The sequence below is a fragment of the Arachis duranensis genome, chromosome 2 (genome assembly GCF_000817695.3).
Source record: "Arachis duranensis cultivar V14167 chromosome 2, aradu.V14167.gnm2.J7QH, whole genome shotgun sequence".
Lineage (NCBI taxonomy): Eukaryota > Viridiplantae > Streptophyta > Magnoliopsida > Fabales > Fabaceae > Arachis > Arachis duranensis.
Window position 1 is genome coordinate 3,484,927 of NC_029773.3, and position 17,870 is coordinate 3,502,796.

A 17,870-nucleotide genomic window follows, 5' to 3' on the forward strand; every position below is an offset into this window, starting at 1 on the left:
GGATACCCGCAGGTATCCATAGATATTAAATTATAAAAAAAACCATGATAAAATTTTATATAATTCAACTAAAATGTATCAAATTAAAGATAATTCAAACACATTTAACATAATAACATAAATTCAAAATCTCCCACATATAAATTAAAATAAAATGAAATAGAAAAGTTTTTAATCTAGTAACATAATAAATCTTGATCGACCATCATAGTTCGGTGATAGTACTCCCTTCTTATAATAATACAAATTTAAATAATTAATTGATGTAAATATATATATAAAATATTTTAGATTTTAGTAATTTTATACTAGCAGGATTTAGCAAGTCTTCATGGGGCAGGTACCTCAATCCCCGCCTCCGTCCCTGTTTATTCGTGGGGACGGGTCCCCATTTTGATACCGTCGCAAGTTTTTTCCGCAGATTCCAGTTGATTCAGATATTTTTTTTCATCCCTAGCTATAGTGGTAGGCTCAAACCTGTAGTAGAATGAGCTTGTGACAATATAGATGCAGATGGTGATGAACAAAGGTCACATTTTCAATCCCTATTCTCTATAGCAACACTACATTACTAGCCACTTGAAAAAGTTTAAAATACAAGTGCAGTCCAATCATTGAGAAATTCAGTGTTTAATTGATGCTCTAATACATGAATAAGGTTAACATAATCCATTATGCTTACTTTTCAATAATATATCCCTTATAGAGATCATTTCAGGGGAGAAAAAAAAATCATATCAATATTCTCATCCCAGATTTGTCAGTTGAACAACACACATGGTAAAGGCGGTCTAAAGATTTGCTCAAATCTACATTACACACACAGCAGTTCTTTAATTTGAGATGAAGATTTGCTCCTTCCAATCATTCAGCTCACACTTATTGCTTGTCACTGAAAGATACATCAAACCAAAGGCATATCTTTTAATACATTGCAAATTCAGTTAAGTATAGAGTTTCTGGATGATAAGATAAAAGGATATCTAACTTTCATAATGACATCAGTTATCTTTTTATCTTATATATATATATATATATATATGAAAAAAAGGTAGAAGTCATAAATGACTCTGCATTTCTGTTGCTTTTTCTTTACTGAAACTGCAATTCAAGATTCTGTCCAGAACTGCAATGCTCTCGTGGCAATTGCTGCTTAATCCTCAATGTATCCCCTGAAACACAAATTAAAAAACATTACAAGAAGTGTTTGTCATCACAAAAGCCACACACGCTTATTGTTCTACGTTCTCTCTTTTCTTGTTTATTTTTTATACCATTTTTAGTAATGCAGATATGTTAAAACCTCATGAACACAATGTTGGATCATTGTTTAATTTTGATCCTTCTATTTTGAAAGCTCATACATCTCATGCATGCTGCTTCTTTTTACTATCCGACATGAATCTTGCAACATAACAGCTGGCTCAGACAAAGAATTGGCAAGACAGAAAGACCATTTTATAACTCTTTTCTTTCCACAAATCAAGCTATCATTTATTTTTTTCTCTATGCAAAAAAGCAAAAATAAAATTATAGAGAGAAACGGAGAAATATACCAACAACAACAAAAGCTTTTCAATGATAAATTGATAAGTGCCACTTCTACATTCTCCATCATCTTTGCTTTTCAATAACATGAAGCCAAAATGAGAAACACAGTTTCTAGTTCCCAACACATCAATCCAGCTTAATTACCACCTCAAATGAACTTGGAACTAAATGAAGAAATATAGTCAATGCATAGGATTACATCTCAACATGTACACAAGCTACCTACAGAAGATAGTAGAAACAATAAATTTGAATCATCCATTTGTTCAATACATCTAAAAAAAATCTCAAATGTTGAATACACCAAAGACAAAAAAAATTTCCTATTTGACAAATGAGATATGAACACAAACATTGTATTCAGAAATACTGAATTAGTGTATTTTATATTAAAGACAATTTATTTTTTTCATTTTTTTCTTTCATTATTCCTATCAAATTTTTATAATTATATTTTTTATTATTTAATTTTAAACGTATATTAGTAAATGCTGCATTATTGGTTTCTTTAATTAGTGAAAAAGACGGAGACATCATTTTGTGATGAAGTGCATATAAATCAAGCTAATCTGAGTAATCATAAACTTGCATTCCACCTTGCCAACGAGCTATAGCTCAAATGGCATAATCTCCCCATTCTTACCTAGAGATCTCGGGGGTTCGAGTCATCTCCTAATTTTGGGGAAAAAAAACTTGCATTCCACCTTAAAAAGGATGGTACATATCTTTGAAATTGAACTACAACCAAGATATCTTTCTCTAACTGACTAACTGACATACATGCATACACGCTAAACTCATGAGAATGAGATCAATATTTTGTCACAGATTCTTGGCCGAAGCATGCCCTTTGTTTCTGGAACCTTCAGGAACACAAATATCCAGGAGTTGGAACAAGCAACAGCATATATGCCAAAGAAACCGGCGAGTCCGATTGAGATGAGCATCACAGGCAGTGTGCATGTGACAATTATGCTTCCAATCCATAACACTAGAGCGCATATAGCTATGCAGAGGGCGCACACCCTTGTTGGAAAAATCTCAGAGCAGAGTAAGTTTGGAATTGGTCCATAGGCCATCTTAAAGCAGTAGAAACAAAAGCATAAGCGAGACTATCAACACAGGAATCGCGGTGAGTAGTAGTTGCCTGCATATTAAGGAATCTGTTTTTGACAAGTAGACAACAAATAGAAGCAAATAGAAAGATGCTTAAAAAGTGTACTTTTTTCAAAGTATCCTAAAACATAATTTGAACCTTCCATTTCATGAAGCAAGTATTTAGCCAACTCTGGAGGCCAATTTGAAGGGTTAAATGTTGAGATCCCCAGAGTGTCTTCAAAATGATAATAGAAATACACAACTAAACAGGTATTAAACTGCCAAACCAAAAAAAAAAAGCATACCTTCTTCCTGAGATATCTATGAGCCTCATGCTTAAAGCTATACCAGGAAGAATCAACAAGGTTGTGACAGAACTGATTAGGAATGATGTAGATTTGGAGCTAATGCCAGCAAGGAAGTTCAACCAAAAGAGGAAACCATTCAGGTGACTGAAAATAAGACCGATGGAGACAAGGGTGCAGATGAGAATTGTTCAGGTGGAGATACTGAAGAAAAGAAGGCACAAAATGGAGCAGAGAAGATGATGGAAGAGGCTAGTAAGCCGAATGAAGCAAAGAACTCGAGCAAACCAACTGGCGAAGGCGGATAGGAGAGAAAGGCTTTATCAGATGCCATTTTAATTCAAGCTGTGTATCGCAGTTACCAAGTGAGGAGATCAGAGCCATTGGAGAAATTGAAGCAGATAGCCGAAGTAAGTAAGGAGTTGACTAATGTCAAAACTTCTATTCAAGCGTTTGAGCACTCTTCTGATCTACAAAATGATGAGAAGCAGAGGATCGCACTTGGAGAGAATATAATGAGGCTCTTGCTGAAGTTGGAAACTATTCAGGTATCTGTTACTGATGCTGTTTACTTAATATCAAATCAGCAATTTCTTTTCAATATACCTTGATTTGGTAATAAAATGTTGCATAAAAAGTATGTATTTGTTTCGTTATTTTCTTGTTTCAGTCACCACTTGATCCGGCATTGAACGTGGCAGCAGAACCTAATGTGGCACCAAATGAAGCACCACTTGATGAGGATATTGCAGCATCTGAATTCAACATGGATGGTGGAGCAGAAATTTTAAAGCATGATCATCTTCATGAAATGTTTGAACATAAAAAAAAATCAATTATTAGACTAGACGTGTAGTTTAAGAACTCACATAATTTTCAAAAGAGGAGCTAGTAAGCTTGACACTCCCAGCAGAATCCACAAGCGATCAAACACTCAAATCCCCAACCTAATATTTTCTTCAACGAGGAGAAAGTTCATCAAGATTGTCTTTGATAACAGATTTTATTAATGAATAATGACATTATAGATGTCTTTGTAAATTCATGTAATAAACTTGAATGCATTAGAAATGCTACATCTTTTTGTTTAAATTTACAAGCTCCACCACTGATTTCAGGTTTTGGCATTGTAACAGCTTTGGCAGAAGTTAAAGAACCAAAATTAAGTTGATATTTATAGAACATTTAGTTTAGCATATACATTAAAAAATAAGAAAGTTAGAAATACCACCTTCCCTGAACTACATACAATTCCTTCTCAAACCAAGCTATTATCATCTTTTTTTCTTACTCCAACCAAAATAGGAGAAGTAAATTGTACGGAGGAAAGGAGTAACTATACGAACCTGAAGCTAAAATAACAGAGCACCTCTTCTGATGAACTTTGGATTGAATGAAGATAATTTAGATATGGTTACCAAACCTCAATATGTACTTCCTGAAACACAAATTAAAAACTATTTCAAGACTAAGTGTTTGTCATCACAAAAACCAGACACACAATTATGTGAAAACATCATGAACACAATGTTGGATCACTGGTTTGATTTTAGAGTCATCAGTGAAAGGAAATGAGACCCATTGGGTACAAACTGCACACACCATTGAGTGAAGTTGATAGGAACGAAATTGTTGCTGATGGCATCACTACAACTTCTTTGACTACTTCAGGTACATGATTATCATCATCTTCAAATATGGAAAGCATATTCTTTGCATCTTGACTGCATTAGCTACATACTTTCTCACCTTCAGAAATCTGTTTGATAACGTGTCCAAATTAAAAAAAAAAAAAAGAAATAGTTATTATTACAGAACCTTTTCTTAGTATTAGAAATAGCTTATTAGGCGTCTACTACTATTTATTTTATGTAAGATTCAATCTATGAGCAAAAAACTTGTACAACTTATGCATGCTGATTCCTTTCACTATCCTACATGAATCTTGCAACAACAGCTAACTCTATGATCATAAAGAATTGAGAAAGACAGAAACACAATTTTGTAACTCTTTTCTTTCTACAAATAAAGTTATGATTTATTTTTTCTCTGTGCAAAAAGCAAAAGGGAAAGAAATTATAGAGAGGAATAGAAAAATATACCAACAACAACGAAAGCTTTTCAATAATGAGTGCCACCAACTTTCTCCATCATGTCTTTGCTTTTCAATAACTTGAAGCCAAAATCAGAAAACACAGAGTTTCTGTTGCCCAATACATAAATCCAGCTTAATTATCACCTCAAATGAAAATAGAATTAGATGAAGATGTATAGGGAATGTATAGGATTACATCTCGATATGTGCACAAGCTACCTGCAGAAGATTGTAAAAATATTAAATTTGATAAATCCATTTGTTTAAAAATAAACACCCAAAATATGAGAGTTAACAAGTAATACAGATAATAATGACTGTTTCCCAGAGTAAGAAAGGATATTTGTTTAACTAGAACTGCAAACTGAGAGCTTTCCCCATAAATGAAAGAAAAGAATGCAAATTTTCCAGTTGGCATATGAGTTCAAGTGGTTAGTGTTTTTTATAGAAAAAGAAAAAAATTGACTTGAAGGAAAAGGAAAATTTATGCATGTGTGAATTTAATTGTGGTAGCATGACAAATATGAAGGTTAGAGAATTACCTGCTCAGAAATCTCTACTCAGAAATTTGAATCTCATCGACTATAATGGTGGGGATGTGGGAAATTTTGGACCAAATTTGTTGATGCTTGTTCTTGCAGTGTTCGCCCAGCAAACCACAGAAATCAAGTTGAAGTAGTAAGAGAGAGGGAGGCAGCTTTTCTCCTGCAATATTCTCCAGAGTATCACACAATGAAATGTGTAATTCTTGGAGGGAGGAAGGCAGCTTTTCTCCTGCAATATTCTCCAGAGTACCACACCATGAAATGTGTAATTGTTGGAGGGAGGTGAGGCGGAGAAGCTCGTTGCGATGAGTGAGGTTGTCCAAGTTGCCCAACCATGATAGGTCCCTCACTTGTTTCTCGCAATCTCCTACCCTAAGCTCTTTCAGGTTAGGCGGCAAACCTCCCTCTGGCAACCTGCAAATGTTTGGGCAACCTTGTATGTCGAGAGACTGTAAATTTGGGATGCCACGTGGCAATGCATCGAACTTGTTGCAATTTGTGATGCTGAGATGTTGAAGAGCAGCATGTGGTGGCTCTGACATTGAAACTGATTCCACATTCTCACACTGTGTTATCTCGAGATTCTTGAGTTTGGGAAAGGCATCCAACGACAATAAGCTCAGTGAATCACAACTTTTATATATTTTTAGATCTACCAAATCATACTTGTCTTGTTGCTGGAGTAATTCAATTCGGTCGCACCACGAGATTTTGAGCTTTTGCAAAGATTTGGGTAAACAATTGCCCCCCATCAAGCCTCATCTCTTTATCCCATCCTTCATCATCTACGTCTCGTATTTTCAGTTGGCGCACTTTGGAAACATCCGATGAGGAAGAAACGATTCTCATTAATACCTGATTAACCATATCTCCCTTTAACATTCGACACTCTCTTATTTGAAGGCTCTTAAGCTGAGGAAAGGCTTCTGAGTCAGGTAAGCTCCACTCCTCCCAACATGACATGTCATCAAATACCAATGTCTCCAGTGAGGGAAACGGTGCAATAGGCGAAGAATGTTGATGGCCTTCATTCATGTAAAACTCCTTGCCAATGCTCTTCAGCTCATCAAACCTTTCAACGCGGAGGGACTTGAGGGATGGCAGCTGTCCAAGTGAAGGCAACATGCAGCAATTCATGCAGGACTTCAGAGATACACGTGTCATATTTTTGTAGGAACAGCACCCCAACCAGTTGGAAAATATTGTACCCTTGTATCCCTTGATTTTCAACTCCTTCAAGCCTGTGTCCGGTTGCAAGCCCTGGAGTATATCTTGATCATCAGTATGTGTGTTTGAAACCATATCATCATCTGAAGACCATTTCAACAATAAGTACTCAATGTGCTTCTTATCTATTATCCTTGCATTCCTTGCCTGATTGGCATCAACCACATTCTCCAATTTCTGAATCTCAAGTGTTCCATGAAGATTTAAAAGCGCTGCTAACTCTTGGATTCCATTGTCTTCAGACTTGCCTACGATGTAGTAACTTAAAATGCGCAACTGTTTTAATTTGCCCATTCCTTTTGGCATTTCTTTCAGACGAGTACCTCTTATATCAAGATGCCGCAAATTCACAAGATTATACATGCCATTGGGCAGCATAGTCAGCTTTGAACAACCTACTAACTTTAAAGTTTGTAGATTGCACAAGTTGCATAACGACTGAGGCAATACCTCAATATCACTCCAAGAAAGATCCAAATAGCGCAGTTGGATCAGTTTACCTATTGAATCAGGAAATACATTCGGTATATCAAGGGATAAAACTCTCAGGTATTTATTCTTTGACAATATGTCACATGGTAATGTTGCGGCTTCTCCCCTGAATAAATGTCCATGATTGATAAATAATAATGTCCTCAAAGATTCTATTTTAATAGAGGAGCATGTTTTCTCAGGGATTGAATCACCGTATGACAAATGACGAGTTAGAATACTCATTTCTTCCTCTTCACCAAGTTCTTCAGATAGTCTACAACAAAATTTTCCAGCAAGAAAAATCGCCAAGTCATGCATGAGATCGTGCATCACAAAATACTTCTCATCATCATTCTCGACCTGCTTGAAGAATAGTCTTGAAACCAAGTCATCAAAACACTCGCAACCAACTTCTTCTAAAGTCTGTCCCCTCCTTGGTGGTTGTAAAAGGTTTTCCGCCATCCACAGCAATATTAATTCATCTTTATCAAATTGATAATCTTTGGGATACAATGAACAATAAACAAAGCATCGTTTCAAATGAGTAGGCAGATGATGGTAACTTAATAACAATGCAGGAACAATCTTACTATTTGCCAGACGAAATTCCCAAATGTCACTGAATAGTATTTTATTCCATTCTTCAACACGATGCTCTGAGCGCAACAAGCGTCCAAGTGTTTCTGCAGCTAACGGCAACCCATCACACCTCTCGACAATCTTTCTACCTATTCCTTCCAGTTCTGAGCTCCCATTTGATTTAGGAAAGGATGCATTGTCCGCAAAAATAGACCAACAATCATCATCTGACAGTTGATTGAGGGTGTAAGAGTTATAGTGTTGGACTATTCGACCAACATTTACCATGCGGGTAGTTAGAAGAATAGTGCTTCCCTTTGTCCCATGTTGAAAAGGGGTGATAAAACTATTCCATTTGTCAGCATCTTCACTCCAAACATCGTCCAAAACAATGAAAAACTTCTTTTGTGACAGTTTTTCCTTCAAATGTTGTTGAAGTAAATCAAAGCCGTCAAGACTACAAACACCTGAAGAGATCCCCTTTATAACATTCTTTGTAGTCTCAACAACATCAAAATTTTCAGAAACACAAATCCATGCTTTCAGATCAACCCCGTGCATCAAATCCTTATTGTTGTAGAGCCATTGCGCCAAAGTAGTTTTACCAACACCGCCCATACCAAGAATAGAGATGACGGACAAGTTATGATGATTGTTGTCATTGAGCATCTTGATTAGTGCCTGTTGGTCACCATCCCTGCCGAACACATTCCCCTTCACAAGAGAAGTGGATGGAGGTCTCCATGAAGAGCTTCCTGTTTGAATCTCTCTCAGACCAAGGGTATCTTTGCGTCTCTCAAGATCTTCTATTCTTTCAACCACCTCTTCTATCTTAGTCACCATCTTCCTACCAGACAGATCAAGGAAGTGAGGAAGACGAATGCGTACCTTGTTGCGAATTTGAGCTTTGATGAAGACACGGTCCAGCAAGTCATCAGCAGTGTAGAGAGCATCTTTGAGACTATCAAGCCATTCCCTCACGAGTTCGTTTCCAAACTGCTTCTGCTCAGCGTCAGCAGCCAGATCTTTGGCCGCCAAGATAGCAGTCTTCAGCTTCTCAACCAACTTCCGATCCAGCTTCTTGCCCACCACCAAGTTGAGAAACTCAGATGAAATGAGCCTGTCAAGAACAACGTTGGCCAAGCCATTAACTAGAGCTCCAACCACAAGTGCTTCAGCCATGATATGATACAGATCTCAACAACAGCGAACTAATGAGTGAGAGATTGGAATTTTCAGAATGTAACAAAGAGAGAGCAATGGTGCAATAATGTTTGCAAGGTATTCACTATGCAGCAATAGGCATACAGCGAGATATCACCAGCGAAGAGACGTTGGCATCACGTGGTATCGATCTCCGAGGTAACATAAAATAATTCCCAGTTGTGGAGTGCATAGCTGGCTTTGCACGTTACTTCATTTTTATATTCTTCTTTGAAGGATGAAACAGAGTATTCAAATAGCAAAAAGGTGACCAACTTAAACTAGTCTTTGTGGAAATTAATAAACTATATAATGGTGGTGTGAGGTTAAAATGGGGTTGGTAATAGTGTTTACTCATTGGCTTCACGTGCTAGCTCTCTTCAAGGTCACTTTTCAATTTTAGAAACACAACATATTGATTTGCCAAATGCCTCATCAATTGGAATAACTGCTTGAGAGAATAATTGGGGTAACAATACACAAAACAGTGACAACGATCGAATAACAAGCCGAAACAATAAAAATAGAAACAAATCAAATAAAACAGTACCACTATAATTAGAGTAAGGATACAAGAGAATCTCAAATAAGTGCACAAATCAAATGCTTACATTAAGTCAAAAACAATCAAGCGCCAAAGCATATAAATGTGAACCAAAAACATGAAAAATTTACAGAACCACAACTGGTTTGATATATGTACAAACTGCACACACCATTGAGTAAAGTTGATAGGAACAAAATTGTTGCTGATGGCATCACTACAACTTCTTTGACTACTTCAGGTACATGATTGTCATCTTCAAATATGGAAAGCATATTCTTTGAATCTTGACTGCATTAGCTACATATCTTGGTCACCTCGGGAAATCTGTTTGATAACGTGCCCAAATCCAAAACGGAAGAAATAGTTATTATTACAGAACCATTTCTTAGTATTAGAAATAGCTTATTATAGGCATCTACTACTATTTATTCAATCTACGGGCAAAAACTTAACACCTTATGATGCTGACTCCTTTCACTATCCTACATGAATCTTGTAACAACAGCAACTCCATGATCATAAAGATTTGACAAAAACAGAAACACAATTTTATAACTCGTTTCTTTCCACAAATCAAGTTATAATTTATTTTTTCTCTGTGCAAAAAGCAAACAAGAAAGAAAATTATAGAGAGGAATAGAGAAATATACCAACAACAACCAAAGCTTTTCAATAATGAGTGTCAGTGTGTCACCAACTTTCTCCATCATGTCTTTGCTTTTCAATAACTTGAAGCCAAAATCATAAAACACACAGTTTCTGTTTCCCAATACATGAATCCAGCTTAATTACCACCTCAAATGAAGTTAGAATTAGATGAAGATGTATAGGCAATGTATAGGATTACATCTCGATATGTGCACAAGCTACCTGTAGAAGATTGTAAAAATATTAAATTTGATACATCCATTTGTTTAAAAATAAACACCCAACTGTTGCATACACAAAATATACGATTTTTTTAATAAAATATGAGAGTTAACAAGTATTACAGATAACAATGGCTGTTTCCTCGAGAAATAAAGGATATTTCTTTAACTAGAGCTGCAAACTGAGAACTTTCCCGATAAACAAAAGAAAAGAATGCAAATTTTGCAGTTGGCATATGAGTTCAAGTGGTTAATGTTGTTTATAGAAAGAGAAAAAAATTGACTTGAAGGAAAAGGAAAATTTATGCATGTGTGAATTTAATTGTGGTAGCATGACAAATATGAAGGTTAGAGAATTACCTGCTCAAAAAATTTGCTTGCCATCAACTTGAATGGTGGGGATGTGGGAAATTTTGGACCAAATTTGTGGATGCTTGTTCTTGCAGTGTTCGCCCAACAGACGACAGGCATGAATTCGAAGTAGTAAGAGAGAAGGAGGCAGCTTTTCTCCTTCCATAATCTTCAGGTTCAAACAGTACTCAATTTGTAGTTGTTGGAGGGAGGTGAGGTGGAGAAGCTCGCTGCACTCCAATGTGTGCAGATTATCAAACCAGCTTATCTGAAGAAAGGCAAGGGAGGGAAGGCGAGGCAGCCAACCCTCCTCTGGGAAAGGCGAGGCAGCGACCTTCAATGACTCTAGTATGTCCTTCTTATAGCCGTTGCCTGAGATGGTGAGATAAGTGATGTTGTCCAAGTTGCCCAACCATGATAGATCCCTCAGTTGTTGCTCGCAAAATCCTATCCTAAGCGCTTTCAGGTTAGGCGGCAAACCTCCCTCTGGCAACCTACAAATGTTTGGGCAACCTCGTATGTCAAGATACTCTAAATTTGGGATGCCACGTGGCAATGCCTCCCACTTGTCGCAATTTGTGACGCTGAGATATTGAAGAGCAGCGTGTAGTGGCTCTGACATTGAAACTGATTCCAGATTCTTACATTCTCTTATCTCCAGATTCTTGAGTTTGGGAAAGGCATCCAACGACAATGAGGTCAGTGAATCACAACTGAATTCTATTTGTAGATCTACCAAATCATACTTGTCTTGTTGCTGGAGTAATTCAATTTGCCTGCACCTATACATTGTTAGCTTTTGCAAAGATTTGGGTAAACAATTTCCCCCCAAGGATACAACAGACAAACATAATGAGATATGTAGTTCTTGGAGGGAAGTTAGATGGTGCATGATCCTTTCCTTAAATGCACACTCCACCACACATTCAAATCCACTAATTGATAACATATCCCCGTCAAGTCTCATCTTTTTATCCCATGTTTCACCATCCTCTAGTATTTCCAGTTGTCGCACTTTGGAAACATCCGATGAGGAAGAAACGATTCTCATCAATACCTGATTAAGCATATCTCCCTTTAACATTCGACAATGTCTTATTTGAAGGCTCTTAAGCTGAGGAAAGGCTTCTGAGTCAGGTAAGTGCCACTCCTCCCAACATGACATCTCATCAAATTCCAATGTCTCCAAGGAGGGAAACGGTGCAATAGGCGAAGAACGTTGATGGCCTTCATTCTTGTAAAACTCCTTGCCAATGCTCTTCAGCTGATCAAACCTTTCAATGCGGAGGGACTTTAGAGATGGCAGCTGTCCAAGTGAAGGCAGCATGTAGCAATTCCTGCAAGACTCCAGAGATACATGTGTCATATTGCTGTAGGAACAGCCCCCCAACCAATCTGCAAATATTTTACCTTTGTATCCCTCGATTTTCAACACTTTCAAGACACGGTGCGGTTGCAAGCCCTGGAGTATGTCTTGTTCATCATTATGTATGTTTGAAACCATATCATCACCTGAAGACCATTCCAAGAATAAGCACTCAATGTGCTTCTTATCTATTATCCTTGCACTCCTTGCCTGATTGACATCAAACACATTCTCCAATTTTTGAAGCTCAAGTGAACCATGAAGATTTAAAAGCCCTCCTAACTCTTGGATTCTGTTGTCTTCTTGCTTTCCCACCACAAACTTGCTTAAAATGTGCAACTGTTTTAATTCGCCCATTCCTTTTGGCATTTCTTTCAGAGGAGTACCCGTTATATTAAGATGCCGCAAATTCACAAGATTAGACATGCCATTGGGCAGCATAGTCAGCTTTGAACAACCTTCTAACTTTAAAGTTTGTAGATTGCACAAGTTGCATAATGACGGCGGCAATACCTCAATATCACTCCAAGAAAGATCCAAATAGCGCAGTTGGATCAATTTAGCTATTGAATCAGGAAATATATTAAGTCTATCAAACGATAAAACTCTCAGGTATTTATTCTTTGACAATATGTCACATGGTAATGTTGCGCGTGCTTTCCAGAAACCAGCTTCATGATTGGTATATAGTAATGTCCTCAAAGATTCTATTTTATTAGAGGAGCATGTTTTTTCAGGGATTGAATCACCGTATGACAAATGACGAGTTAGAATACTCATCTCTTCCTTTTCACCAAGTTCTTCTGAGAATCTACAATAAAGATCTCCAGCAAGAAAAGTTGCCAAGTCATGCATGAGATCATGCATCACAAAATACTTCTCATCATCATTCTCGACTTGCTTAAAGAATAGTCTTGAAGCCAAGTCATCAAAACAGTCGTAACCAACTTCTTCTAAAGTCTGTCCCCTCCGTGGTGGTTGTAAAAGGTCTTCAGCCATCCACAGCAAAATTAATTCATCTTTATCAAGTTTATGATCTTTGGGATACAATGAACAATAAACAAAACAACATTTTAAATGAGCAGGCAAATGATGGTAACTTAATAACAATGCAGGAACAATCTTGCAATTTTCCAGACGAAAATCCCAAATGTCACTCGACAGTATTTTATTCCATTCTTCAACATGATGCTCTGAACGCAACAAGCGTCCAAGTGTTTCTGCAGCTAACGGCAAGCCATCACACCTCTTGACAATCTTTCTACCTATTCCTTCCAGTTCTGAGCTCCCATTTGACTCGGGAAAGGATGCATTGTCCGCAAAAATAGACCAACAATAATCATCTGACAGTTGCTTGAGAATGTAAGAGTTATAGTGTTGGACTATTGGACCAACATTTACCTTGCGGGTAGTTAGAAGAATAGTGCTTCCCTTTCTCCCATGTTGAAAAGGGGTGATAAAACTATTCCATTTGTCAGCATCTTCACTCCAAACATCGTCCAAAACAATGAAGAACTTCTTTTCTGACAGTTTTATCTTCAAATCTTGTTGAAGTAAATCAAAGCTGTCAAGGCTACAGACACCTGAAGAGATCCCCTTTATAACATTCTTTGTAGTCTCAACAACATCAAAATTTTCAGAAACACAAATCCATACTTTCAGATCAACCCCGTACATCAAATCCTTATTGTTGTAGAGCCATTGAGCTAAAGTAGTTTTACCAACCCCGCCCATACCAACAATAGAGATGACGGACAAGTTGCGATCATTGTTGTCATGGAGCATCTTGATTAGTGCCTGTTGGTCAGCATCCCTGCCGAACACATTCCCCTTGACAAGAGAAGTGGATGGAGGTCTCCATGAAGAGCTTCCCGTTGAAATCTCTCTCAGACCAAGGGTATCTTTGCAAGTCTCAAGATCTACTATTCTTTCAAGTTGCTCCTCTGATTCTTGCAAGTAGGGAAGTTGCGAATTTGAGCTTTGATGAAGACACGGTCCAGCAAGTCATCAGCAGTGTAGAGAGCATCTTTGAGACTATCAAGCCACTCCCTCACGAGTTCGTTTCCAAACTGCTTCTGCTCAGCGTCAGCAACCAGAGCTTTGGCAGCCAAGATAGCAGTCCTCAGCCTTTCAACCAACTTCCGGTGCAGCTTCTTGCCCACCACCAAGTTGACAAACTCACGTGAAATGAGCCTGTCAAGAATGACGTTGGCGAAGCCAGAAACTAAGGCTCCAACAACAAGTGTTTCAGCCATGATATGATGCAGATCACAACAACAGCCAAATAATCAGTGAGTGATTGGATTTTGAGAATGCAAGGAAGAGAGAGCAATATTGCAGTAATGCTTGCAAGGTATTCAACAATAATAAAAGCCATATAAGCGAGATATCACCAAGGTTCCTCACCAAAAACTCGTTGACATCGCATGGAGTGCATAGCTGGCTTTGCTATATTTACTTCATTTTTATATTCTTCTTTGAAGGTTGAAACACAGTATTCAAATAGCAAAAGGGTGACCAACCGAAACTAGTCTTTGTGGACAATAATTAACTATATAATTTAATGTAGGATCATCATCTTATGATATCAATGCATATCATTATTGATAACAATAATGGATCGTGTGAGGTTAAAATATGTTGGCAACATAGCTTAGACCATTGAATTCATGTGGTAGCTGCCTTCAAGGATACTCTTCACAAATTAAAATTGCAATTTGAGGAAGGTTTCAGACTTTCTGCACAACCCAGCTAATAGCTAGTCCTGTTACTATTTTAATTCGATAATAATAGTTGAAACATTTAAATAGCCATATAATTCAAATGATTATTAAGTTTAAATGTGATAGAAAGGGAGAAAGAGCGTGAAATACATAATCACATGTACAAATAATATTAATACATATTCATATGTAGAAATATTTTTTTTTTCTTTATCTACTAGAGAAATGGTATTCCATGTCAGCAGCTAATATGTTAGTATGTCACGTAGGCAACTTCGTCAACGAATTAGCACTTGAATCATTTTGTCAAATAGAACATATTTTTGTAGTAATCTTGTCATTACTATCTATTGCGACTATTTTGTCAAAATCTGATTTTTTCCGACAATCAAAATGCCTATTTACTCTATTTTAAATTACATGCTACAATTTAATTTTCCAAGCAACAACCAGGCTAAATGATTGCATAGTCGATGGAATTCTTTGAGCAGTCAGATTAGAACTGGTTAAGGTCATGATGCTTGATAATTGCAGGTCCGTTGCAGATTACTTATGAAAATGATTTTGCTATAGTGGTAGGCTCAAACTTGTACTAGAATGAGCCTGTGGCAATGTAGATGCAGATGGTGATAAACAAATGTCACATTTTCAACACTACAAAAAGTTTTTAAATACAAGTGCAGTCCAATCATTGAGAAATTCAGTGTTTAATTGATGCTCTAATACATGAATAAGGTTAACATAATCCATTATGCTTACTTTTCAATAATATATCCCTTGTAGAGATCATTTCAGGGTGGGGAGAAAATCATATCAATATTCTCACACCAGATTTGCCAGTTGACCAACACACATGGTAAAGGCAGTCTAAAGATTTGCTCAAATCTACATTACATCACACAGCAGTTCTTTAATTTGAGATGAAGATTTGCTCCTTCCAATCATTCAGCTCACACTCATTGCTTGTCACTGAAAGATACATCAAATCAAAGGCATATCTTTAATACATTGCAAATTCAGTTAAGTATAGAGTTTCTGGATGATAAGATAAAAGGATATCTAACTTTCATAATGACATCAGTTATCTTTTTATCTTATATATATATATATATATATGTGAAAAAAAGGTAGAAGTCATAAATGACTCTGCATTTCTGTTGCTTTTTCTTTACTGAAACTGCAATTTGACTCTGTCCAGAACTGCAATGCTCTCATGGCAATTGCTGCTTAATCCTCAATGTATCCCCTGAAACACAAATTAAAAAACATTACAAGAAGTGTTTGTCATCACAAAAGCCACACACGCTTATTGTTCTACATTCTCTCTTTTCTTGTTTATTTTTTATACCATTTTTAGTAATGTAGATATGTGAACACCTCATGAACACAGTGTTGGATCATTGGTTTAATTTTATTCCTTCTATTTTGAAAGCTTATACATCTCATGCATGCTGCTTCCTTTGATTATCCGACATGAATCTTGCAACATAACAACTGGCTCAGACAAAGAATTGGCAAGACAGAAAGACCATTTTATAACTCTTTTCTTTCCACAAATCAAGCTATCATTTATTTGTTCTCTATGCAAAAAAGCAAAAATAAAATTATAGAGAGAAACGGAGAAATATACCAACAACAACAAAAGCTTTTCAATGATAAGTGCCACTTCAACTTTCTCCATCATCTTTGCTTTTCAATAACCTGAAGCCAAAATGAGAAACACAGTTTCTAGTTCCCAACACATCAATCCAGCTTAATTACCACCTCAAATGAACTTAGAACCAAATGAAGAAATATAGTCAATAAATTTGAATAGCATTTGTTCAATACATCTAAAAAAAATCTCAAACGTTGAATACACCAAAGACAAAAAAAAATTCTATTTGACAAATGAGATATGAACACAAACATTGTATTCAGAAATACTGAATTAGTGTATTTTATATTCTTTTTGATAGAAAAAACACATAAACACTAACAAGAGACAAAATTTATTTTTTTCATTTTTTTTCTTTCATTATCCCTATCAAATTTTTATAATTATATTTTTTATTATTTAATTTTAAATGTATATTAGTAAATGCTGCATTATTTGTTTCTTTAATTAGTGAAAAAGACGGAGACATCATTTTGTGATGAAGTGCATATAACTCAAGCTAATCAAGTAATCATAAACTTGCATTCCACTTTACCAACGAGCTATAGCTCAAATAGCATAATCTCCCTATCCTTACCTAGAGGTCTCGGGGGTTCGAGTCTCTCCTAACTTTGGAAAAAAAAAACTTGCATTCCACCTTAAGAAGGATGGTACATATACGTTTGAAATTGAACTACAACCAAGATATCTTTCTCTAACTGACTAACTGACATGCATGCATACACGCTAAACTCATGAGAATGAGATCAATATTTTGTCAGATTCTTGGCCGAAGCATGCCCTTTGTTTCTGGAACCTTCAGGAACACAAATATCCAGGAGTTGGAACAAGCAACAGCATATATGCCAAAGAAACCAGCGAGTCCGATTGAGCTGAGCATCACAGGCAGTATGCATGTGACAATTATGCTTCCAATCCATAACACTAGAGCGCACATAGCTATGCAGAGGCCGCACACCCTTGTTGGAAAAATCTCAGAGCAGAGTAAGTTTGGAATTGGTCCATAGGCCATCTTAAAGCAGCAGAAACAAAAGCATAAGAGAGACTATCAACACAGGAATCGCGGCGAGTAGTAGTTGCCTGCATATTAAGGAATCTGTTTTTGACAAGTAGACAACAAACAGAAGCAAATAGAAAGATGCTTAAAAAGTGTACTTTTTTCAAAGTATCCTAAAACATAATTTGAACCTTCCATTTCATGAAGCAAGTATTTAGCCAACTCTGGTGGCCAATTTGAAGGGTTAAATTTTGAGATCCCCAGAGTGTCTTCAAAATGATAA

The 17,870-nt window shown here is 36.6% G+C and overlaps 3 protein-coding genes across 3 annotated transcripts in view; 1 reads left to right on the forward strand and 2 right to left on the reverse strand.

The window, feature by feature from the left end:
* The window catches only part of LOC107472960 (putative disease resistance protein At3g14460), a 41,085-nt gene extending 31,899 nt beyond the window's left edge, over nucleotides 1-9,186 (reverse strand). The window contains exon 1 of the mRNA XM_052257273.1: nucleotides 8,005-9,186. Coding sequence (XP_052113233.1) covers nucleotides 8,005-9,056 — 1,052 coding nt within the window. The 5' untranslated portion in view covers nucleotides 9,057-9,186. The remainder of the gene's footprint in view (nucleotides 1-8,004) is intronic.
* Nucleotides 3,307-17,870, forward strand: part of LOC127744808 (uncharacterized) — a 15,510-nt gene continuing 946 nt past the window's right edge. Inside the window, exon 1 of the mRNA XM_052257275.1 lies at nucleotides 3,307-3,502. The gene's annotated coding sequence lies outside the window, so the exon portion shown is untranslated. The remainder of the gene's footprint in view (nucleotides 3,503-17,870) is intronic.
* On the reverse strand, nucleotides 10,275-13,995 carry LOC127744875 (putative disease resistance protein At3g14460). The gene is made up of 2 exons (XM_052257694.1): nucleotides 10,854-13,995; nucleotides 10,275-10,494 (listed from the first exon to the last, which is right to left on the reverse strand). The coding sequence occupies exon 1, from the start codon at nucleotides 13,993-13,995 to the stop codon at nucleotides 10,858-10,860; it is 3,138 nt and encodes a 1,045-aa protein (XP_052113654.1). The 3' UTR covers nucleotides 10,275-10,494; nucleotides 10,854-10,857.

Bases quoted from the DNA above. Each gene is read 5' to 3' on its own strand.
- LOC127744875 (XM_052257694.1), bottom strand. From the start codon at position 13,995: ATGCTCCATGACAACAATGATCGCAACTTGTCCGTCATCTCTATTGTT.